The 24304-nt window shown below is 45.7% G+C and overlaps 1 protein-coding gene and 1 pseudogene across 2 annotated transcripts in view; one reads left to right on the forward strand and one right to left on the reverse strand.

Moving 5' to 3' along the window:
• The window catches only part of DDX42 (DEAD-box helicase 42), a 48154-nt gene extending 23885 nt beyond the window's left edge, over positions 1-24269 (reverse strand). The window contains exons 1-3 of one of the 2 annotated variants that reach the window (XM_008271700.4): positions 24077-24269; positions 9187-9421; positions 6740-6890 (exon numbers count right to left, since the gene is read on the reverse strand). In XM_008271700.4, the coding sequence (XP_008269922.1) occupies positions 6740-6890; positions 9187-9407 (372 nt within the window). In that variant the 5' untranslated portion in view covers positions 9408-9421; positions 24077-24269. The remainder of the gene's footprint in view (positions 1-6739; positions 6891-9186; positions 9422-24076) is intronic. The other variant, XM_070060490.1, reaches the window with a different exon arrangement.
• On the forward strand, positions 17546-18246 carry LOC127484419 (elongation factor 1-beta pseudogene; annotated as a pseudogene).
• Positions 24270-24304: the final 35 nt, after the last annotated feature.

The following is a 24304-nucleotide window of genomic DNA, read 5'->3' on the forward strand; positions in this document are numbered from 1 at the left end:
TCTGACTTTCAAAAAAAAAAAAAAAAAACTTTCACTTTCCAACAATCTGAATTTTCAAAGTGCTGAAAGTTGTTTTTTTTTAGATTTATTCACTTGAAAGGAAGAGTTATACAGAGGAAGAGGCAGAGGCAGAGAGGGAGAAAAGTCTTCGTTCATTTCCCAAATGGCTGCGATGGCCAGGAGCTTCTTCCAGGTCTCATACGTGGGTGTAGGGGCCCAAAGCCGGGTCATCTTCCACTGCTTTCCCAGGCTGCATTAGCACGGAGCTGAATGTGAAATGAAGCTGCCAGGTCTCCAACCAGCGCCCATATAAAACACCAGTGCTGCAGGCAGAGGCATAACCCACTATGTTACAGTGCCGGCTCCAGTTCTGATGCTGGTGCGCTGTGCCAATCTGAAGCCAGGAGCCAGGTGCTTCCTCCTGGTCTCCCATACAGGTGCAGGGCCCAAGGACTTGGGCCATCTTCCACTGCCTTCCCGGGCTACAGCAGAGAGCTGGACTGGAAGAGGAGCAACCGGGACAGAATCCGGCACCCCAACCGGGACTAGAACTTGGGGTGCCGGTGCCGCAGGCGGAGGATTAGCCAAGTGAGCAGCAGTGCTGGCCGGATGTGAGAATCTTAAACCAGCATCTGAACATCTATACATCTATCTGTGTCAACCACGAAACCATTCCATATATATATATTTTTTTTTTTTTTTTTTTTTGACAGGCAGAGTGGACAGTGAGAGAGAGAGAGAAAGGTCTTCCTTTTCCATTGGTTCACCCCCCAATGGCCAGTGTGGCTGGCATGCTGCGGCCAGTGCACCGCACTGATCTAAAGCCAGGAGCCAGGTGCTTCTCCCAGTCTCCCATGGGGTGCAGGGCCCAAGGACTTGGGCCATCCTCCACTGTACTCCCAGGCCACAGCAGAGAGCTGGACTGGAAGAGGGGCAACTGGGACAGAATCCGGCGCCCCAACCGGGACTAGGACCCAGTGTGCCAGCGCCGCAGGCGGAGGATTAGCCTATTGAGCCACGGCACCGGCCACCATTCCATATTTTTTTAAAAGCAATGCCTAAGGGCTGGTGCTGTGACTGCCTCCACCTGCAGTGCTGGAATCCCATATGGGTGCTGGTTCTTACCCCAGCTACTCCACTTTCTTTTTTTTTTTAATTATTTTATTTATTTGAAAGAGTTACAGAGAAAGGTAGAGACAGACAGAGAGAGGTCTTCCATTCCACTGATTCACTCCCCAAATGACTGCAACGGCCAGAGCTGAGATGATCCGAAGCCAGGAGCCAGGAGCTTCTTCCAGGTCTCCTACCTGGTTGCAGAGGCCCAAGGACTTGGGCCATCTTCTACTGTTTCCCAGGCTATAGCAGAGAGCTGGACCAGAAGAGGAGCATCCAAGACTCAAGCCAGTGCCAATATGGGATGCAGGCGCTGCAGGCTGGGGCTTTAACCCACTGTGCCATAGCACTAGCCCTGCTACTCTACTTCTGATCCAGCTCCCTGCTAATGTGCCTGGGAGAGCAATGTAAGATGGCCCAAGTTGCTTGGGCCCCTGCACCCAAGCAGGAGACTTGGAAGAAGCTTCCAGCTTCAGACTGGCCCAGCTCTGGCCATTTTGGCCATTTGGGTAGTAAACCAGCACATGGAAGACCTCTCTCTCTCTGTTAACTCTGACTCTCAAATAAATAAATAAATAAAATCTTTCAAACAAAAAAAGGCAAAGCCTAGGGGCCACCATTGTAATGTACCAAGTAAAGCCACTGCCTGCAATGCCAGCATCCCATAAGGGTGCCAGAACATGTCCTGGCTGCTCCACTTCCAATCCAGCTCTATTCTAATGGCCTGGGAAAGCAGAAGATGGGCCAAGTGTCTGGACCCTTGCCACCCAAGTGGGAGACATGGATACAGCTCCTGGCTTCTGCATGGCCTAGGGCTCACCACTGGAGCCAACTAGGGAGTGAACCAGGAGAAGTGCTATCTGTCTCCCTCCTTCCCTCACTCCCTCCATCTCTCTCTGTTAACTCTGACTTTCAAATAAATAAGTCACTCTTAGAGAAAAAGACCCTACATCCATCTTAGACTGCTTCTTTCTTTCCTGAGAGAGGACACGAATATTCTGGCTGAAAATAAGTAACTAAAGAATCTGGAAGGACTTTATTTCACAAACAGTGAAGTGACAATTTTTAAGCAAAGGGAGCAATAAAAGAAACAAGCTTTGGTATAATTAACCTGTAGCTGTGTATCACACAAGTAAGAAAGCAGAAAGAATTTGGATCAGACACAAAGTATGAAGATATCAAGTAGGATGACTTTAGTGGCAACAGAAAAGATTAACAGAACTCAGCAAATGACACGACAAAATGCATCATGATGCACTGGGAAAAGCTTAGGACTACTAAGCAAGAAAAATTAAAACAAAGTCCCATGGGGCCACGCTGTGGCACACTAGGTTAATCCTCGGCCTGTGGCGCCGGCATCCCATATGGGTGTGGGGTTCTAATCCCAGTTGCTCATCTTCCAGTCCAGATCTCTGCTGTGGCCCGGGAGTGCAGTGGAGGATGGCCCAGGTGCCTGGGCCCCTGCACCCATGTGGGAGACCAGGAGGAGGCACCTGGCTCCTGGCTTCAGATCAGCATAGCTCCGACCTTAGCGGCCATTTGGGGAGTGAACCAACGGAAAGGAAGACCTTTCTCTCTCTCTCTCTCTCACTGTCTGTAACTCTACCTGTCAAATAAATAAATAAAAATCTATATGTATATATAAAAAAAAAAAAACACAAACAAAAAAAGCAAGTCCCAGTTGGACCAAATAACACCAATATGACGCAGGGCAAGTGATCTCAATTATTTCAGGGCTAAATTTTTTGTTTTTTTGACAGGCAGAGTGGACAGTGAGAGAGAGAGAGACAGAGAGAAAGGTCTTCCTTTTGCCGTTGGTTCACCCTCCAATGGCCGCCGCGGCCAGCGCGCTGCGGCCAGTGCACCGTGCTGATCCGATGGCAGGAGCCAGGTACTTATCCTGGTCTCCCATGGGGTGCAGTGCCCAAGGACTTTGGGCCATCCTCCACTGCACTCCCTGGCCACAGCAGAGAGCCGGCCTGGAAGAGGGGCAACCGGGACAGAAGCCGGCGCCCCAACCGGGACTAGAACCCGGTGTGCCGGCGCCGCAAGGCGGAGGATTAGCCTAGTGAGCCGCGGCGCCGGCAAAGGGCTAAATTTTTTCATCAATTAAAAATTTTATTTCTATGAGGGTACTTCAAAAAGTTAGTGAGAAAATGGAATTAAAAGATGAATTTACTGGGGCCAGCACTCTGGCACAGCAGGTTAATGCCCTGGCCTGGAGCGCCAGCATCCCATATAGGCCCCGGTACAAGACCTGGCTGATCCACTTCCGATCCAACTCTCTGCTATGGCCTGGGAAAGCAGTACAAGATAGCCCAGGTCCTTGGGCCTCTGCACCCATGTGGGAGACCCCAAGGAGGCTCCTGGCTTCGGCTTTGGATCAGCGCAGCTTCAGACACTGCAACCAATTGGGGAGTGAATCATCGGAGGGAGGATCTCAATCTCTCTTTCTCTGTAACTCTTTCAAATAAATAAATAAATCTTAAAAAAAAAAAAAAAGATGAATTTACTTTGGTGCAGAACAGTTTTGAAATTCATGTATAGGCTTTTCATAAAACACATAACTTTTCATAACTTTTTAAATGACTTCTCACATACATTTTTTGTGCTTATGTCCCACAGTTATTCTGACGATTAAATGAAATATATCAGGAACAATCTTGATAATCTGCTTAAAAAGCAAAAGAGGGGGCAAGTGTTAAAAAGAAGTTAAAGCCAGGCCTGGCACCGTGGCACAGTAGGTTAATCCTCCGCCTGCAGTGCCAGCATCCCATATGGGCGCTGGTTCGAGTGCCGGCTGCTCTTCTTTCAATCCAGCTCTCTGCTATGGCCTGGGAAAGCAGTAGGTAGAAGATGGAGCAAGTGCTTGGGCCCCTGCACCCGCGTGGGAGACCAGGAAGAAGCTCCCGGCTCCTGGCTTCGGATCAGTGCAGCTCCTGCCGTTGCGGCCATCTGGGGAGTGAACCAACGGAAGACCTTTCTCTCTGTCTCTTCCTCTCACTGTCTGTAACTCTACCTCTCAAATAAATAAATAAATAAATAAAAATGTTAAAAAAAAAAAAAAGTTAAAGCCAAGATTTCATGTCAAAGGGACTGTGGAATACTGCTGCCATTAAGAGATGAGACAATGTTGGGGGGCTGGTGTCATGGCACAGCAGGTAAAGCCACTGCCTGCAATGCTGGCATCCCATATGCATGCCAGTTTATGTCCAACTTCCGATCTGGCTCCCTGTTAACGGCCTGAGAAAGAAGTGGAAGATGGCCCAAGTGTCTAAACCCCTGCCACCCATGTGACAGACAAGGATGAAGTTCCTGTTCCTGGCTTAGATCTGGGCAGTCTGGCCAATGTGACCATCTGGGGAGTGAACCAGCAGATGGAATAGCCTTTTCCTTCTCTCTGTATTCTTTCAAAAAAATTTTTTTAAAGATTTATTGGGGCCAGTGTTGTGGCATAGCAGGTAAAGCCACCGCCTGCAGTGCCGGCATCCCATATGGACGCCAGTTCAAGTCCCTGCTGCTCCACTTCCAATCCAGCTTTCCGCTATCGCCCAGGGCCTTGGGTGCCTGCACCAACATGGGAGACCTGGAAGAAGCTCCTGGCTTCAGATCAGCACAGTTCTGGCCACTGGGGCCAACTGGGGAGTGAATCAGCGGATGGAAGACCTCTCTCTCTGCCTCTCCTCTCTCTGGATAACTTTGACTTTCGAATAAATAAATAATCTTTACAAAATTTGTATCTATTTGAAAGTCAAGAGTTACACAGAGAGAGGAAGAGATATATATGTAGAGAGATCTTCCATCTGCTTGTTCACTCCCCAAATGGTCAAAACAGCCAGGACTGGGCCAGGCGAAAGCTACGTGTGTGCAGGGGCCCAAGCAATTGGGCCAACTTCCATTCCTTTCCCAGGCACGTTAGCGGGGAGCTGGAATGGAAGTGGAGAAGCCAGGTCTTGAACCGCCACACATATTGCTGGCATCACAGGTGGCAGTCTCACTCGCTATGCCACAACACCAGCCCCAAATACATCTTAAAATAAAAATAGACAACAGAATGAGCTGGTTGAGAAGGAAAAGATGAATGTGCCAGTGGGACACATTCATGTAAAAATGATAAACATGCTTGTTGAAAAGCAGGGCTAAAACCAAAGCTAAAGTACGAGACTGAAGACATGAGTTACACACACAGAAGTTTTAAATTAAAAGTGGATGAGGGTGGCTGGTATTGTTGTATACTGGGGAAAGCTGCCATGTGTGATGCCGGCATTCCGTACAGGAACTCATTCGTGTCCTGGCTGTTCCACTTCCAATTCATCTCTCTGCTAATGGCCTGGGTAGAGCAGCAAAAGATGGATCAAATGTTTGGGCCCCTGCCACCCAATGGGAGACCTGGATGAAGCTTCTGGCTTCACAGTGGCCCAGTGCCAGACGCTGCCAGTGAACCTGCAGGTAGATTTTTTCTCTCCCACCCGCTAATCTCTAACTCTGACTTTTCAAATAAATAAATAAATAAATCTTAAAAAAAAAAAAAAAAAAAAAAAGTGGAGGCTGGAACTGTGGCACAGAAGGTTAAGCCATGCCTGTAGTGCTGGCATTCCATATGGGTGTCAGTTCAAGTCCCAGCTGCTCCACTTCTGATTCAGTTCCCTGCTAACACACCTGGGAAAGCAGTGGAGGATGGTCCAAGTCTTGGGCCCCTGCACCCATAGGGGAGATTTAGAAGAAGCTCCTGGCTCCTGGCTTCAGCCTGGTCCAGCCCCAGTCGTTGTGGCCATTTGGGGAGTAAACCAGCAGATAGGAGATCTCTATCTCTCTTTATCTCTCCTTCTCTCTCTTTGTAACTCTGCCTTTCAAATAAATAAATTAAAAAAAAAAAGTAGATGAGGGAACAGGCATTTGGCCTAATGATTAAGATGCCCCCATCCTACATGGGTCAGGATAGTTGGGTTAGATTCCCAGTTTCAACTCCTAACGCCAGCTTCCCACCAATGCAGACCTTAGAAGGCAGCGGTGATGGCTCAAGTAATTGGGTTTCTGTCACCCACATGGGAGACCAGTACTGAGTTCCTCATTCCAAGCTTCAGCCTGGCTACTGCAGGCACTTAGGGAGTGTACAGTGGATGAGAACTATCTCGTTTCCTCTCACTAATAAATAAAGTTAAAATAAATAAGTAAAGGATGAGCGCTGTGGTGCAGTAGGTTAATAAGCCTCTTCCTGCAGTGCAAGCATCCCATATGGGCCCTGGTTCCAGACCCAGTTGCTCTACTTCTGATTCAGCTCCCTGCTGATGGCCTGGGAAAGCAATGGAAGATGGCCTAAGTGTTTGGGCTCCTGTACCAACATGAGAGACCCAGAAGAAACTCTTGGCTCCTGCTGGCTTCAGATAGGCCCAGCCCTGGCTGTTATGGTCATCTGGGGAGTGAACCAGCAAATGGAAGATCTCTCTCTGTAACTCTGCCTCCCAAAAAAAAAAAAAAAAATCTAAAAGAGTAAGCGAGCAAAATTCTCCAATCAAAAATTAAGGCTAAAAAAAACCCAAATTCTGAACAAGGTCTGAAGTACTAAGCTAACTTGATCTATTTCTAATTGCTACATATTTTAAGGAATCAAAGATTTGGCACATGCCTCCACTTCAGCCATGAATGCCTCCAAGGGATCATCATCACTGTCAGAATCCACTGGCTTGGAATGGAATTGTTGGCGGGTAGGCGAGTTTTCAGCAGGAATGTAAGGTAAGTCAACGTTGCTAGAGTCTTCTTCCTCATCTTCAAAATATCTGAAAATAGAAATGCAGATTTATAAAATAAAATGTTTAGTATAGAGTCAATGGATCTCTCATTTAACAGAAAGTTTGGTAAGCTACATTTTACTATCAGGAGATTTATCCTAGTCAAAATAGAGACCCCCCAAGGCTTTGGCTACATCAACTACTTAATTAAGTACTGTTTAATATAACTAAAATTCTAATATTGTAATGGGGCTGGTGCTGTGGCACAGTGGGTTAACGCCCTGGCATAAAGCACCGGCATCCCATTGAGTCCCAGCTGCTCCACATCCAGTCCAGCTCTCTGCTGTGGCCTAGAAAAGCAGTAGAAGATGGCCCAAGTCCTTGGGCCCCTGCACCCATGCGGGAGACCCGGAGGAAGCTCCTGGCTTCGGATCAGCGCAGCTCTGGTCGTTGCAGCCAATCGGGGAGTGAACCAGTGGATGGAAGACCTCTCTCTCTCTCTCTCTCTGCCTCTCCTCTCTCTGTGTAACTGACTTTCAAATAAATAAATAAATCTTTATTTAAAAAAAAACCTGCAGCCCCTAAAAAGTTAAAAAAAAAAAAATTCAAGGGCCAGCACTGTGGTGCGGTAGGTTAACGCCCTGGAAAGCGCAGAGTTACAGAGAGGCAGAGGAAGAGAGAGGGAGAGAGAGAGGTCTTCCATATGCTGGTTCACTCCCTAGATGGCTGCAATGGCTGGAGCTGTGCCAATCTGAAGTCAGGAGCCAAGCGCAACACAGTATAACAACTACATTGTATCAGATATTAAAAGTAATTCAGAAATGACTTAAAGTATCTGGAAAGACTGTATAAAAATACTATGCCTTTTGGGGCTGGTGCCATGGCTCACTTGGCTAATCCTCCTCCTGTTCTGTCCCGGTTGCTCCTCTTCCAGTCCAGCTCTCTGCTGTGGCCTGGGAGGGCAGTGGGGGATGGCCCAAGTGCTTGGGCCCCTGCACCTGCTTGGGAGACCAGGAAAAAGCATTTTGCTCCTGGCTTCGGATCGGCGCAGTGCCGGCCATAGCGGCCATTTGGGGGATGAACCAACGGAAAGGAAGGCCTTCCTCTCTGTCTCTCTCACTGTCTATAACTTTACCTGTCAAATAATAAATAAATAAATACATTTAAAAAATACTATTCCATTTAATAGAAAATACTTGAGTGTCTACAAATTTTGTTATCTGCAGAGAGTTCTGGAACCAATTCTCTGCATGAAAGATGACTATATGCGAATATATATATATAGAGAGAGAGAGAGAGAAAGAGCGCGCATGCGCGCACATGAATACTAATGCATACGTTCTCATATAGTGTTACGCAATATATAGGAATATACCTTAATGTAGTTTTAGTGCACATGTGTACACACATACACATGCTATTTTTCCCACAGCACATATTCTTTCCCATAGACATACATGTTCACATGAGAGTACTTCAAAAAGTTCAGAGAGGAGCAGATGTTTAGCCTAGCAGTTAAAATGCCTATATCCTATACTGGAGAATCCAGGTTCTACACCCAGCTCCAGCTCCTGACTCCAGCTTCCCGTTGTTGCAAGACCCTGGGAGGTGGCAGTGATGGCTCAAGGAACTGGGTTCCTGCCACCTACGCAGACAACATGGATTGAGTTTCCAGCTCCTGGCCCTGGCTGTGGTGCAGCCTCAGCCACTGAACACATCTGTTAAGTGAGTTAGTTGATGGGAAGGACTCAATCTCTCTTTCTCTCCCAAATTTAATTAAAAACAAAAAACCAAAAAACCTGTAAAATGATAACTGTTAAATATGTCTCTTGAGAACTGTGGGGAAAAATCTAAGTAGATTTTTCTGTCACTATAAAACATTATAATAGTTTTTTAAGGATTTAGGTATTGAGGCAAACTATGTTTTCTAACAGTTCTGACACTGGTTATGTTTACAAAACAATTTATATGGTGTCAATAAACCATTGCAGTAAGGCCCACAAAGAACTACATAAATTATATAAAACTCTTGACTCATATTTAATAATGCTAATGGACTCAAACCCTGCAACTACACATTTATTGAGTGAACTGCCCACTAAAACTTTATACTGGAAGCAAGCATGATTTATTGACTTAGTAAAGGTAAAAGTAAACACTGTCAAGTAGTCTATTCCTCATAACTGAGTAAACTTGGTAACTTACTATGAAAAATGCAATTCAGCAGGACAACCAATTTATGAAGTCATTATCATGTGGAAAACAGTTTTGCTGCCTCAATTCTTGCTGATGGAATGAGTAACTCAAAACAACCTTTGCTAAATTACCAAGGATTATCACTTACGCATTTTCCTCATCAAAGTTGGCTCGTCTAGATCCAATTTTATAAAAAGAAGGGAGCTGTGGTGGAGCCGACTTTCCAAATCCAGAAGAAGAGCTGGTTGCCCCAAAGGCGCTGTGAGACTGTTGTGGGAGTTTGGGTTCCTCTTTCTTCCCAGAACTGATGGCAAAACCTCCAAAGCCAAATCCTCGCTTAGTGCCAGGGCCACCTTTATTCCAGTTCATGATGCCAATTCAATCTAGTAGGCACAAGATACATAGATATAAACTTTATAAACTGTCCCAACAATTTTTCTCTTTTAACCTCTACCTATAACTTTATTCTAAACGTCTTGCCTCTCAGTTAAAACCATAATGTTGCATTCCAGATATACATTATGCTAATTTCTGCCATTTTCTATAAAATTGCCATTGATTTTATTGGGACCTCAATCTAAACAGGAATTCAGTATTTAATATCATCCCCTTTAAAAAGATTTGTTTGTTACCATCCTATTAAGCTACCAAAAATGCTCATAAAGCAAGTATTTTTGGAACTCTGACATGTACCAGGCATTTTTTCAGGCAATCACAGATACCAAATGATTTGATTTGTTAACCTTTATCCTCAGGTAATTCACAGCCTAAACCAGGGGCAGAGAGAGGGCCACTAGAACAACCCATAATTTTAATGATTCTTACTACAATAAAGATTGAGGTGTTTATCAGCAAGAGTGTCCTCAAACTAGAGGATGTTGTCTGGTAACCAAATCTCAAAGAATCAAAGACTCAAAACTTAAAAGATCAGTTATTTGCAGACAGGATCCACGTATTTGTCTTTGAAAGGCACTTATCAGCCATGCAATGTTGAGCATCTGCCACTAGAACACTTATCCAGGAAGGAACTATGATTCAATGATATGTTGCCTGAAGTTAGCCCACAGATGAAGATTATAAAAATATTTCTTGAGTATCAAGAAAACCAGTTTACAAACAGTACCTTATACTTTATTAGTGTTAGCTTCAAAGAAAGCTTTTTTTAAATCACAAAATTTACTGAAGTCTTATAGAAAAGCAGAAAACTCAAAATGGAACAAAATTTAAAAACTACATGAAGGCTGTCGCCGCGGCTCACTAGGCTAATCCTCCGCCTAGCGGCACTGGCACACCGGGTTCTAGTCCCGGTCGGGGCGCCGGATTCTGTCCCGGTTGCCCCTCTTCCAGGCCAGCTCTCTGCTGTGGCCAGGGAGTGCAGTGGAGGATGGCCCAAGTGCTTGGGCCCTGCACCCCATGGGAGACCAGGAGAAGCACCTGGCTCCTGCCGTCGGATGAGCGCGGTGCACCGGCTGCAGCACACCGGCCATGGGGCCATTGGAGGGTGAACCAACGGCAAAGGAAGACCTTTCTCTCTGTCTCTCTTTCTCACTGTCCACTCTGCCTGTCAAAAAATTAAAAAGAAAAAAACTACATGAAATTTCCTGTCCCAGAAAATATACTTCCATTGTATCCTTTTCTATGCTTGTGCATATATACAAACACACAAAAGCTAAAATTAAAACCATAAAGTGCATTACTTTAGTTACTGATTCCTCACCTAATACTACACTATCTTTCAATGTCTGTATATTTCTCCATCATTGTTTTACGTTATGAAGCATCATTACAGCCATCTCTAGTATCACTCCAGGTATCTTTGTGCACACCTTTATTAATTTCCTTAGAATCAATTTTTAAAATGTAATTGTTTAGTCAAGAGAATAAACATTTTAAGTTTTAAAAATGTGAGTTACTACTAAAATTTATGAAAGTGTCCATTACACACCAGGTAAAATAAGAAAGGCATATATCAAGGTGAGTGGTATGATTCAATTTTTTACTAACTTTTATTTCCTTATTTTCATTTAATTTGAAAGGCGAAGAGAGAGACAGACAATCAGACAAAGATCTTTCATCCACTGGTTCACTCCTCAAATGCCCACAACAGCAGGGCTGGAACAGGTCAAAGCCATGAGCCTGGAACTCCATTCAGATTTTCAATGAACCCAAGTACTTGAGCCATCTATCTGTGGCCTCCCAGGATGTCCATTAGGAGGAAGCTGGTTCCAGCCAGGATGCACACCAGGCTCTCTGATATGGGATGCAGGCATTCCAGGTGGTAACTTAATTGTTGTGTCAAACCACACTACAGTATGATTCTGCTTATATACAAGCATGTTATATACACAGAGATAGTTGGAGGGCTGTGTGTGAAAATACTAATAGCAATTATTTGATTTCACTTTTTTTCTCTGTGTTAATATTTATGTTAGCAAGAAACATTTCCACGATGGGCTTTGAAGCACAAATGGGAAAACAATTCCAAAAATGGCTTTTCACAACGGCTTCAGTGAAGGGACCAGAAACAACATGTTCTACACATTTCAGGTTCTATGCCCTTTACCCATATATACATTGTAAATTTTCTTTGAACTGTTATATAGCACTTAGTTCAGTCTGCTTAGTATTGAATTTTAGTTACTCAGTATTCATATAGTGATTGAGCATTGCTAAGATAAATACTAGTTTACTTGAACTTAATTAAGACCTCCTCTTGCTTCTTTTAGAAATCCCATAAGAGGATTCTTTCAACCAGGGATTCAACACAATTTTAGTGAGCTGAGACTTAATGGGACTACTCATAACCAGGAACATTGTAGCATTTGATGATAGTTTTCAACTATTCGGTAGGCCTGTCTTTTCACAAAAGTTCTTCCTAAGCAGTAAAAATTATATACTCTGAATTTTTTTTAAGATTTATTTTATTTGGGCCAGCGCCGCCACTCAATAGGCTAATCCTCCACCTGCAGCGCTGGCACACCAGGTTCTAGTCCCGGTCGGGGCGCCGGATTCTGTCCCGGTTACCCCTCTTCCAGGCCAGCTCTCTGCTGCGGCCCGGGAGTGCAGTGGAGGATGGCCCAAGTGCTTGGGCCCTGCACCCGCATGGGAGACCAGGATAAGCACCTGGCTCCTGCCTTCGGATCAGCACGGTGCACTGGCCACAGCAGCCATTGGAGGGTGAACCAATGGAAAAGGAAGACCTTTCTCCCTCTCTTTCTCACTGTCCACTCTGCCTGTCAAAAAAAAAAAAATTTTTTTTAAATTTATTTTATTTGAAAGGTAGAGTTACAGGGAGAGGGAGGGAGAAATGGAGAAAGAGGGGGAGAGATAGTCCATTAGCTAGTTCATTCACCAAATGACAGCAATAGCCAGGGGCTGGGCCAGGCCAAAGCCAGGAGTTTTATCTGGGTCTTGGGCCATCTTCCACTTCTTTCCCAGGCACATTAGCAGGGAGCTGGATCAGATGTGGCGCAGCCAGGACTTGAACCAGAGTCCATATGGGATTCTGGCATCAAAAGAGGTGGCTTAACAAGCCACACCACAACACCGGTTCCTTCACTCTGAATTTTAACCTTATTTTTCCTTGTATATAGATGATGAGGGGCTAACAAACAAGCCATAGAAACCAGAACTCTCTCTCTCACTGTCCACTCTGCCTGTCAAAAAAAAAAAAAAAAAAAAAAAGAAGCCAGCGCCGCGGCTCACTAGGCTAATCCTCCGCCTTGCAGCACCAGCACACCGGGTTCTAGTCCCGGTCGGGGCGCCGGATTCTGTCCCAGTTGCCCCTCTTCCAGGCCAGCTCTCTGCTGTGGCCAGGGAGTGCAGTGGAGGATGGCCCAAGTGCTTGGGCCCTGCACCCCATGGGAGACCAGAAGTACCTGGCTCCTGCCATCGGATAAGCGCGGCGCGCTGGCCACAGCACGCCAGCCACGGCGGCCATTGGAGGGTGAACCAACAGCAAAGGAAGACCTTTCTCTCTGTCTCTCTCTCTCTCACTGTCCACTCTGTCTGTCAAAAAAAAAAAAAAAAAGGAAACCAGAAGGCAAGCAAAGGAAGGATGGTGGAAACAGACTTTGGTTCAGAATTTTAAGAATCACAGGAGGGGGCCGGAGCTGTGGTGTAGCTGGTTAAAGCCCTGGCCTGCAGTGCCAGCATCCCATGTGGGCACCAGTTTGAGTCTCGGCTGTACCACTTCCAATCCAGCTCTCTGCTATGGCCTGGGAAGCAGTAGAAGATGGCCCAAGTCCTTGAGCCACTGCACCTACATGGGAGACCTGGAAAAAGCTCCTGGCTCCTGGCTTCGGACTGGCACAGCTCCGGCCGTTGTGGCCAATTGAGGAGTGAACCAGTGGATGGAAGACCTCTCTATATCTCTGCCTTTCTGCCTTTCCTTCTCTCTCTGTGTAACTCTGACTTTCAAATAAATAAATAAATAAATCTTTAAAAAAAAAAAAACTGGTTCAGATGCCCTATGTCCAGAGTACCTAAATTTAATACCTGGTTCCAGCTCCTAACTTCAGCTTCCTGCTAATGCAGACCCTACAGGGTAGTCTGATGGTTCAAGGGACTGGGTTTCTACCTCCCACATGGGAAATAGCCCCCAGATCTGGCCCTAGCCTTTGCAGGCATCTGGGGAGCAAACTAGCAGATAGGAACTCTGTGTGTCTCTCTATGCCTCTCAAATAAAAAACAAAACAAACAAACAAAACACATGGGGCCAGGGCTGTGGCAGAGTAGGTTAAGCTCATGCCTGCATCCCATAACAGAATGCCTGTACAAGTCCTAGCTCTGCTTCTGATTCAGCTGCCAGCTAATATGCCTGGGAAGGCAGCAGAAGCTGGCCTGGGACCCAAGAGTTATTGGCTCCTGGTTTCAGCCTGGTCCAGATCTGGCTGTTGCAGCCATCTTGGGAGCAAATCAGTCTTTCAAAGAAATAAATCTTAACAAAACAAACCATGATGTCTTTTAACACACGCACTATATAAAGTGTTTTTTTTTGTTGTTGGTTGTCCAGGAAAGGGGTATTTGACCTGAGATGAGTGCAGCTGAAGGCACAGTTTTCTCGAAGGTGTCACTGGAATTAAGTTTTGCAATCTGAAGAAGTGTTAGACACAGAATTGTCACAGGAGGGTATTTTAGATGGAACCATCAGTACTAATGCAGAGAAGAGTTCATTCAGTGCAGAGAGCGTACAGGAGACCATGCGGGAAAGCTGGAGGGCTCACGTTTAGAAGGACAGGCTAGGCCAAGACGAACAGCTTAGTTTGCTATGCTAATATTTTTTTAAAGATGTATTTATTTTATTTGAAAGTCGGAGTTACGCAGAGGAGAGAGGGGGGAGGACAGAGAGACAGAGAGAGAGAGAGAGAGAGAGAGAGGGAGATAGGGAGGGAAGAAGGGAGGGAGAGAGGGAGGTATCTTCGATCCACTGGTTCACTCCCCAGTCGGCTGCAATGCCGGAGCTGCACCGATCTGAGGCCAGGAGCCAGGAGCTTCCTTCAGGTCTCCCATGTGGGTGCAGGAGCCCAAGGACTTGGGCCATCCTCCATTGCCTTCCCAGGCCACAGCAGAGAGCTGGATTGGAAGTGGAGCAGCCAGGTTCAAACCGGCGTCCACATGGGATGCCAGCGCTTCAAGCCAGGGCGTTAACCCACTGCGCCATAGCACCGGCCCCTGCTATGCTAATATACAATATAAAACTATACTCCAGCACCTACAAAATGATCAATTTAAGCAAAAGGGGGGGGGGGCCACTGTTTCACATCACAGTTCTAGAAGAATTGGCTAGGAGATAGCAAGAAAAGTCAAAGGGACTTATCATAGAACTACAAATGTAAGGTAATAAGTCTTAAATTTAGGAGTTGTCTGTGAGGAAGAAGGGGGAGAGTCTGAATTGTTTGTTTAGGTATCTGTAAGAATCAACAGGATTAATGACCAAAGGGTGAAGGGACAAAGAGTCTAGAATAACTCTGAAAGTTTCGGGCTGGGGCTGGCCCTAGCCTTAAGCACTGGCATCCCATATGGGCATCTCATATGGGCAGTTCAAAAGTCGGCTGATACACTTCCAATCCAGCTCTCTGCTATGGCCTGGGAAAGCAGTAGAAGGTGGCCCAAGTCTTTGCGCCTCTGTACCCATGTGGAAGTCCCGGAAGAAGCTCCTGGCTCCTGGGTCCACATCAGCACGGCTCCAGCCATTGTGGCCAATTGGGGAGTGACGCATTGGATGGCAGACCTCTCTCCCTCTCTCTGCCTCTCCTCTCTGTGTAACTCTGATTTTCAAATAAATAAATAAATCTTAAAAAAAAAAAAGTTTCTGCCTTTAAAAACCAGATGAAGAGTGGTATGTATCATTAACAGAAACAGAAACCTGAAATAAGCCAGGCTTAGAAAACCAGAAGGTGAGATGAGGTCACAGTGTTTATGGGAGAGCTACAAAGTAGTTGCCAAGTAGAGTCTGAAACTGTAGAAGGGGATTTAGGGTGGAGCTATAGATTTCATAGGATATAAGGCATCTGCATCTGATGTTGTAGCTTAGATGAGCCAGCAGAGAAGGAAGAGGGTGACAAAGGGCAAGTCCAATCTTAGAGTATGTCAATATCAGGAACTGGCAGGGGAAAGAGAAGCTCACATATACCAGGAACATCATCCTTCCCACCACACTGGCAAACTCATTTTAAATAGGTCTGCAAGGGCCGACTCTGCAGTGTAGCAGATGAAGTCACTGCCAGCAGCACTGGCATCCTATACTGGCACCAGTTCAAGTCTCAGCTGCTCCACTGCTGATCCAGCTCCTGCTAATGCACCCGGGAAAGCAGCAGATGGCCCAAGTGCTTGGGCCCCTGTACCCACATGGGAGACCTTGGAGAAGCTCCTGGCTCAGGATCAGCCCAGCTTTGGCTGTTGTGGCCATTTGTGAACCAGTGGATGGAAAATTTCTCTGTCTCTGCTTCTCTCTCAAACTCTGCCTTTCAAATCAATCAATCAATCTTAAAACAAACAAACAAACAAACAAAAAAAAACCCAGACTCAACAACAACAAAGAAACAACTCAATTTTTATAATAGGCAAAAGACTTGAGTAGGCATTTCTTCAAAGATATTCAAATGGCTGATATCCCATGAAAAGATGCTCAACAGATTATTATGGAAACGCAAATCACAACCACAGTGAGGTATCATCCTTACATTCATTAGGATGGCTATCACAAAAAAATTCAGAAAATAAGAATTGGCAGAGATCTGTAGAAACGGATTCAGCACACACTGCTGATGGAAATATATCATTTTTCAACCGCTGTGGAAAACAGTATAATAGCTCTTTAAAAGATTAAATATAAACTAAATCCACTTCTGTATATATAACCAGAAGAACTGAAAGCAGAGACCTGAACAGGTATTTGTACACCCATGTTCATGGCAGCAGTATTCACACTAGGCAGAAACAAACCCAACTGCCAACTGATGGATGAATAACCAAATGTAGTTTATACATACACTGGAATATTACTCAGCCTTAAGAAAAGAAGGCAATCATGCTATGTGCTGTAACACAGATGAACCTTGAGGATATTATGCTAAGTGAAGTAAGACAGTCACAAAAGGTGACTGTCCCATATGGGCACCGGGTTCTAGTCCCGGCTGCTCCTCTTTCAGTCCAGCTCTCTGCTGCTGCCCAGGAGAGCAGTGGAGAATGGCCCAGGTCCTTGGGCCCCTGCACCCGCATGGGAGACCAGGAGGAAGCACCTGGCTCCTGGTTTCAGATCGGCGCGGCGCACTGGCCATTGCGGCCATTTGTGGAGTGAACCAATGGAAGGAAGATCTTTCTGTCTCTCTCTCTCTAACTCTGTCAAAAAAAAAAAAAAAAAAAAAAAAAAGACAGTCACAAAAGGGCAAATACTCTATGATTCCACTTACATGAAGTACCTAGAATAGTCAAACTCAGGGACAGAGGGTAGAACCCGCGTTGCCAGGGGCTGGGAGAAAAGGAGAATGTGTTACTGTTTATTAAGTATAAAGTTTCAGCTTTACAAGACAGAGTTGTATGGCCCTTCTCCCTCTTAGCACTAGCTACATGTACTTTTCTTTTTTTCTTTCTTTTAAAGATTTTATTTAATTTGAGAGGTAGAGTTACAGACAGAAAGGAGAGACACAGAAAGGTCTTCCATCCACTGGTTCACTCCCCAAATGGCCGAATAGCCGGAGCTGCATCAATCCAAAGCCAAGAGCCAGGAACTTCTTCTAGGTCTCCCACTTGGATGCAGGAACCTAAGCATTGTGCCATGTTTTGCTTTCCCGGGCCACAAGCAGAGAGCTGGATCTGAAGAGGAGCAGCCAGGACATGAACTGGCGCCTGTATTTGATGCCAGCACTACAGGCAGAGGCTTAGCCTACCAAGACACAGCACCTATATGCACTTTTCCTCCATTGCCCCCAGTTCCCAATGTAGCTGATACCATGGGTTTTAGAGGGATGTAAAGCCCAGCTGGTCTCTGGGTGCTCAATGATCATATGGTGGACAAAAGCTACATCAAGGAGTATGTGCCATCACAAGATGTAGTATTCAAAGCAGGCTCCAGCCCTTCACCAGATGACTTACGTCATGTCCTACGCTGGTATAAACACATCAAGCCTAAGTGAAGGAAAAGGCCAACCTGCCAGGAGTAGAGTTTTAGGGGTCAGCATTGTGGTGTAGCAGGTTAAGCCTCAGCATGGGGAGTGAATCAGCAGATAGAAGATTGCTTATTCTGTCTGTCCTTCTCAAATAAAAAAAAAAAAAATCTAAAAAAAGTAAGTTTTGGCCAAGTATGGTCCTGCCAATATGGAAGATGTCACAGGAAATGGAGCTACAGATAATAAAGACAAGGATGATTCTGATCTCTTCGGATCTGAAGAAAGTGAAGAGGTTAAGAGAGCAACTTGCACAGTATAAATCAAAGAAAGCCTGCACTTATTGCCAAGTCTTCCATCTTACTAGATGTGAATCTTTGGGAAGATGAGACAGATATGGCAAAAACAAGGACTGAACCATAGTATTCGAACTAAACTAGTTTACTGGGGTCTGGGATTTAAAAACTAAACTTGAAGATGATAAAGTTGGAACATATGTGTTGGAGGAACAGATCACTGCTTTTGAGGACCATGTGCAGTCCATGGACATGGATGCTTTCAAAAAGATCTACAATCTACCTTGGATCATTTTACTTAAATAAAAGCTTGAAAGATTTACGAAGGAAAAAAAGAAGAGCTCTCTGGCTAGATGGTGGTGATGGTAGCAGAACAACATGATCCCAATGTCACTTAAAAATGGTTCACATTTTCATGTATATTTTATAAATTTAAAACAAGAATAAAACTGAAAATTACAGATTTAGAATGCCATTTGGACATGCATTTTTAGACTGTAACATTGTGCAATTTATGAGGGAGCTGTGAGACTGAATATATCTGTCTCTACTCTGAAATACAAACATACCTGTGAAAAATCTAGCTACATTTTTTTCTCTTTAAAGAAGATTCCTCGGGGCTGGTGCTGTGGTGCAGCAGGTAAAACCACCACCACCTTCAGTGCCAGCATCCCATATGGACACCAGTTCAAGACCTGGCTGCTCCACTTCTGATCCAGCTTTCTGCTATGGCCTGGGAAAGCAGTGGAAGACAGTCCCAGGGGCTGGGCCCCTGCACCCACGTGGGAGACCTGAAATAAGCTCCTGGCTTCGGATCAGCACAGCTCTGGTTGTTGCGGCCCACTGGGGAGTGAACCAGCAGATGGAAGACCTCTCTCTCTCTCTGCCTCTCCTTCTCTCTCTGTGTAACTGTGACTTTGAAGTAAAAGTAAACAAATCTTAAAAAAAAAAAAAAAAAAAAAAAAAAAGATTCTTTGAAAAAAAATTTTAAAAAACTGAGGTAGGCATCTTGCATCCTGCCTGGGACACCCTCCTCACATATTGGGAGTATCTGGATTTGCATTGTTTTATTTTTTAAAATTTATTTATTTTATTTGAAAGTCACAGTTACAGAGAGAGAGGAGAGGCAGGGAGAGAGGGAGAGAGGAAGAGAGGAAGAGAGGGAGAGAGGGAGAGAGAGAGAAGAGAGGTCTTCCATCCGATGGTTCACTCCCCAGATGGCCGCAACAGCCGGGGCTGCGCTGATCCGAAGCCAGGAGCTTCTTCTGGGTCTCCCACGTGGGTGCAGAGGCCCAAGGACTTGGGCCCTCTTCTATTGCTTTCCCAGGCCATAGCAGAGAGCTGGATCAGAAGTGGAGCAGCCGGGTCTTGAGCCGGCATATAGGATGCCGGCACCTCAGGCAGTGGCTTTACCCACTACGCCACAGCCCCAGCCCCTAGATTTGCATTCTGGCTTCAATTCTGATTCCAGCTTCCTGCTTATGCATACCCTGGGAGGTAGATGATGGCTTAAGTACTTGGGTCCCTGACATCTATGTGGGAGAAACCGACTACATTCCAGACTCCTGGCTCTGGTCTGGCCCAGCCACAGCCATTACAGCATTTGAAGAGTGACCAGAAAATGAAAAGATCTACCTTTCAAATAAATAAACAAAAATTTAAAAAATAAAACACCTAATTTGAAAAGGATCAGCTGCAATGTAAATTTTATTTTTTTATAGATGTATTTATTTATTTATTAGAAAGGCAGTGTTTACAGAGAGAGGAGACAGAAATTTCCATCTGCTGGTTCACTCCCCAAATTTCCACAATGCCCAGGGCTGAGCCAGGCCGAAGCCAGGAACCATGAGCTTCATCTGGGTTTCCCACGTGGGTGCCGGGATCCAAGTGCTTGAGCCATCCTCCGCTGCTTTGCCAGGCACATTAGCAGGGAGCTGGATCAGAAGTGGAGCAGCCAAGACGGGAACCAGTGCCCACATGGGATGCCAGCATCAGTTTTACCAGCTATGCCACAACATTGGCTCCAGAATATAAATTTTAATAAGCATTTGTTTAAAGAGATCTAAGTTGGTCTTAGTAATAACATGATTTTATATTAACCACTAACCACTTTGTTATGTGCCCCATAGTACAAAAACACCCTCATGTATACCCTCCATCCTATCTCGAACTCCACTATTGGAACAATTTCCTAACAAGTCTCTTCACTGTCCTCCAGCTTCCATGTCACGACTAGCTAAATCAGAATGTACTAAGTATCTGCATTGTGCCAGGTACTGTTCTAGGTGCTTAGAATAGAATTAAAGAACCCCAACCCTCAGGGACTTCAATCTGGTCCAGGAGACAGAAAAACCAAATCCCATCACTTCAGGTAGTAAATGCGCTACTAAATGAAAGCAAGCAGAACAGGAGGTCAACTACAGCAAATCGAGAAAGCAGTCAGGTAAGCCCTCTCCAAGGTGAATGACATGACATGACAGGTAACATCTACCCACAACTGCACTGTTCTGATTATCTGGAAAAGCCGTGATGATGTATCTCTAGAGGCTACATCTATAGGCAGCAAGCATTCCATAATCTATGAGAAGTGATTCTGTGTAGCAAAGTATAAGATGAACAAATAATAGTGAGACAAACAATGAAGCAAGAAAATGAATTCCAACTTCTTTCGGCAAAGTAGCATCATGGAAATAAGGGAAGGTATCTGGCCTGGCGGTTATGACACATCCCACACTGTGTACCAGGGTTCAATACCTGACTCTGGCTCCTGACTCCAGCTTCCTGCTAGTACACACTCTAGGAAAAGTGATAACTGGGTCCCTGTCACCCACGTGGAAGAACTGGATTGAGTTCCTGGTTCCCAGCTTTGGACCAGCCAGCCCAAGCTACTGTGGGGCAACTGGGAAGAGATCAGTGGATAGCAGCACTCTGTCTCTGTTAAGCAATACTTCAATAGAACATACTGTTGTTCTAGGGAAAGTCACACCAAAGGGAGGGAAGCAGTCAGATGTTCAGGGCAAACCCTCTTCTTCAAGAGCCTAGACCCACATTTCTGATTCTATCACTCTCTTCAGTAACTCTTCACAGTAATTCAATTGGGCTGAATGAGACGCTGTACCCTGGCAACAAACTGCTTTACCATTTGTGTTTCCAGGGGTTTTCTCGCAGGCACTCAGTATTCCAAGAAAACCAAGCACCTCAGTGAATGTTCTGCCCTCTATCTACACAGGGAGAAGGATTGCCTTCTCACTGTATCTACTAAAGTCCTATCCTTCAGAGCCTATCTCAAGTAGAACATGACACGAATATTATATCCCCAGAGAAGTGGTATCACATTCCTCAAACTCCCTTTTTGGTCTTAAACACCTGATGTTTAATAATTTGTGTTCTTGTTTTATTCCTCCAACTGGCTCAAGCTTCTTTAGAAAATCCCATACAGCATGTTTTCCAGTGTAGGTGCTCTTTATTCATGTTTCTTCAATATACAGGAGACTCAAGAAGACACAGAACTTGGCTGATCAGAAAAATTTAAGAAGGCAACAGTCCTACTTGGAGTAGTTCTAAGAGGAGAAGAGTAAAGCACAGACTAATTCCGTTCAAACTCTGGGTTAGCCACCAACTTAATGTGAACCCCAAGGAAACTGACTTCTCTGAGCCTCAGTTTCCGCATCTGTAAAATGGTGAGACTATCCCCTAACTAAAAGGTTAGAGTATGAAACGGAGTTCACACACAAGAACACACTTAACAACGCCTGGCACATAGTAAGTATGTATGTTAGCTGCCATTATGTTTATCAATACTTCTCTGGAAGCCAGTTTCTCCATCAGATCTCTTTCAACTCAATAATTTCATACCAAAGTCCCACAAAATACTGAAGATGTTAGAGATCGCTATGAGTTGACAAGTGAGGGTAAGCATCTTAAGGAAACTTGAACCCAGACAAAGCACAGAAATATACAAGTTAGGAAAAGATATGCAAAGGAGGGAACTAGTGAGGGCTAGGAAGTGAGACTAAGAGTAGAATACAAGATGGTAACTGTGTTTTGGGCAATGGTGGAAAATAAGACAGGATAAAGGCAGAAGACTTAGAGCAGGCATTTAACCCCAAATTCAAGAAACCCACGTCCCACACAGGCATCACCTGTTGTTTTATACTTGGCTTTGGTTCCTGATTCCAGCTTCCTACTAACGCAGACCCAAAGGGGCAGCAGTGGTTGGGTTCCTGCCACCTGTATGAGAGATCTGAATTGAGTTCCCACCTCCTGGCTTTGGTCTGGCCCAGCCCAAACCAGCTGTCCCAGGCATTTGGGGAGTGAACCAGCAGATGAGAACTAGCTCACTGTCTCCCTGATAATCAAAAGAAGAAGAAAAGAGTGGACTAGAAACATCTGATTATATCAACCATATCATCACTTGTATTTTCATAGCTGGGAGAATTACAGTGACAGTTGATTAGCAATTTCTCCACCTAATAATGAAAACGTTATCCTTGAGAACATCTGGCATGCTGTCAGTGCTTTAATGAGGATCTGTATAAAATTTAGAAATTTCATCATTCTCCTAAGGTCAAATGTAAGTAATTGCTGAGTTATAGTTATTTTAGAAGTATAACTATACCTTTAGAAGTATATTTTAGAAGTATACCTTAGCTTAAAGATCCAGAGTTGATTATACAACTATCATTGTGATAAAATGCAAATTTAAAGAACCATGCTAGTACTCTGCTAATACTACTATAACGTAAGCCAGACCTTATCACCCCTCGGCTCAAAAATTCTCAGATGGCTCCCATCCCACAGAAAGCAAAGGTGCAATCCTTCCATTAGCCTAAAAGGCCCTGGTTGTTCTGTCCATCCTCTTCCCTGCTTCCTTGACCTTATCTCCTGCTCCAAACACATGGATCTTTTTACTGTTCCTCCAACAAGCCAGCCTTGTCCTCCCCTTGTGCTCCCTGCTCCCTTCCCCAGATGCAGACAGGGCTCATCCCCTCACCTCCTCCAGTCGGTCTGTAAGGGGCTCCCTGACCGCGCCTGCAAACTGCAACATCCCTCACCCCCTTTCTAGCTTTACATCTTTGATCACGTTCCTAGCACACAGTCAGACACACGCAGGTCTCTCTTCTCCCCACTAGAAGGTAACTTTCATAGGGGCACAGGCTTTCCCTAACACCTAGAACACACTACGCACCAACTACAGCATTTCTTTAACGGATTACAAATTAGGACTAGGTAAATAATACTCCTTTTAGGTACGGGAAAATGCCACCTTCTTACCCAGCTTAAGGCCTGCAAATCATTTTTTTGTACAAAACACTTACTGCTCACCTTCTTTGTGCCAGAACTGGGCGTGGCTCTGAAAAGTTTCAGGGAATTAAGACCTAGGACCTGCCCTTTAGGAGCTCCTGGGTGTGTATATACTGGAGAGAACCCATACGGAAACATCATTTACAAGAACATGCAAGGCAGACACAGGAAAGTGAATGACAGCCTAAAAGAGTGGCGGCAAAGAGGAAAATGCCCCCTAAGGTGACAGGGAGCCTCCGATTTCCCCAAACTCTAACAGGTACACTAGTTTTTCTTACATTTCTTTGTACACATACTTGCTTTATTTACTCACATCAGGCAGACTCTAAATCTTAAGTAGGCCGCAAAAAACTTTGTGTGATGCTCATCACTGATCTACTCCAGACTGCAAAGAGCACCGACTGTGTCTTTCACAGTCGTCTGATCTGGAAACTTGGGACTGTCGGAAGCCCCCGACCTGGGCACCTGCATGTCCCGAATGACGCCAGCTTAGGGCAGACTCTCCCCGTGGCTCTCCCCGCATCGGAGCCCGGCACCCTGCAAATCCCTTCCCTCTCCCGGCAGGCGCCACCTCCGGAAAGCCGCCAACTGGGCCTCGCTCAGAGTTGAGAGAGAAGCGGGAGCCGCGGGAGGCAGACGCGGATCGCAAGGCTCCCTAAAGGCCTCAGCCCGCACTCCCACTCCTTCCCGGGCCCCCGCACGCCGCTGCCCGAGGCTCCGCCGACTCTTTGTTAAGCGAGGCCGCGGTTCCAGGTCTCTCGCTAGGCCCCACAGTTGCCTCCAGTGCCCCCAAGGGTTAGCGGCCGCGCGTCCCGACCCCGCTCGCACAAACCTGCTGCTAGGGCTGCAGCGGCAGCCGGTACCACAGCCGCCGCCGAGAGAATCCGACGGACCCAAGTACGCGCGGGCTGGACCCCGTCCCGCCGCGCTCCGCCCTCTCCGCCCCCTTCGCAGCCGCTGCCGCCGCCGCCGCCTCACGGCCCGTTGCTGACGGGGAGGGGGAGGGGAACGCTCGCCAGACATGCGCAGAGGGGAGAGTGCGGCCGAAGGGCGGGGCCTG

Source organism: Oryctolagus cuniculus, chromosome 17, assembly GCF_964237555.1.
Source record: "Oryctolagus cuniculus chromosome 17, mOryCun1.1, whole genome shotgun sequence".
Classification (NCBI taxonomy): domain Eukaryota; kingdom Metazoa; phylum Chordata; class Mammalia; order Lagomorpha; family Leporidae; genus Oryctolagus; species Oryctolagus cuniculus.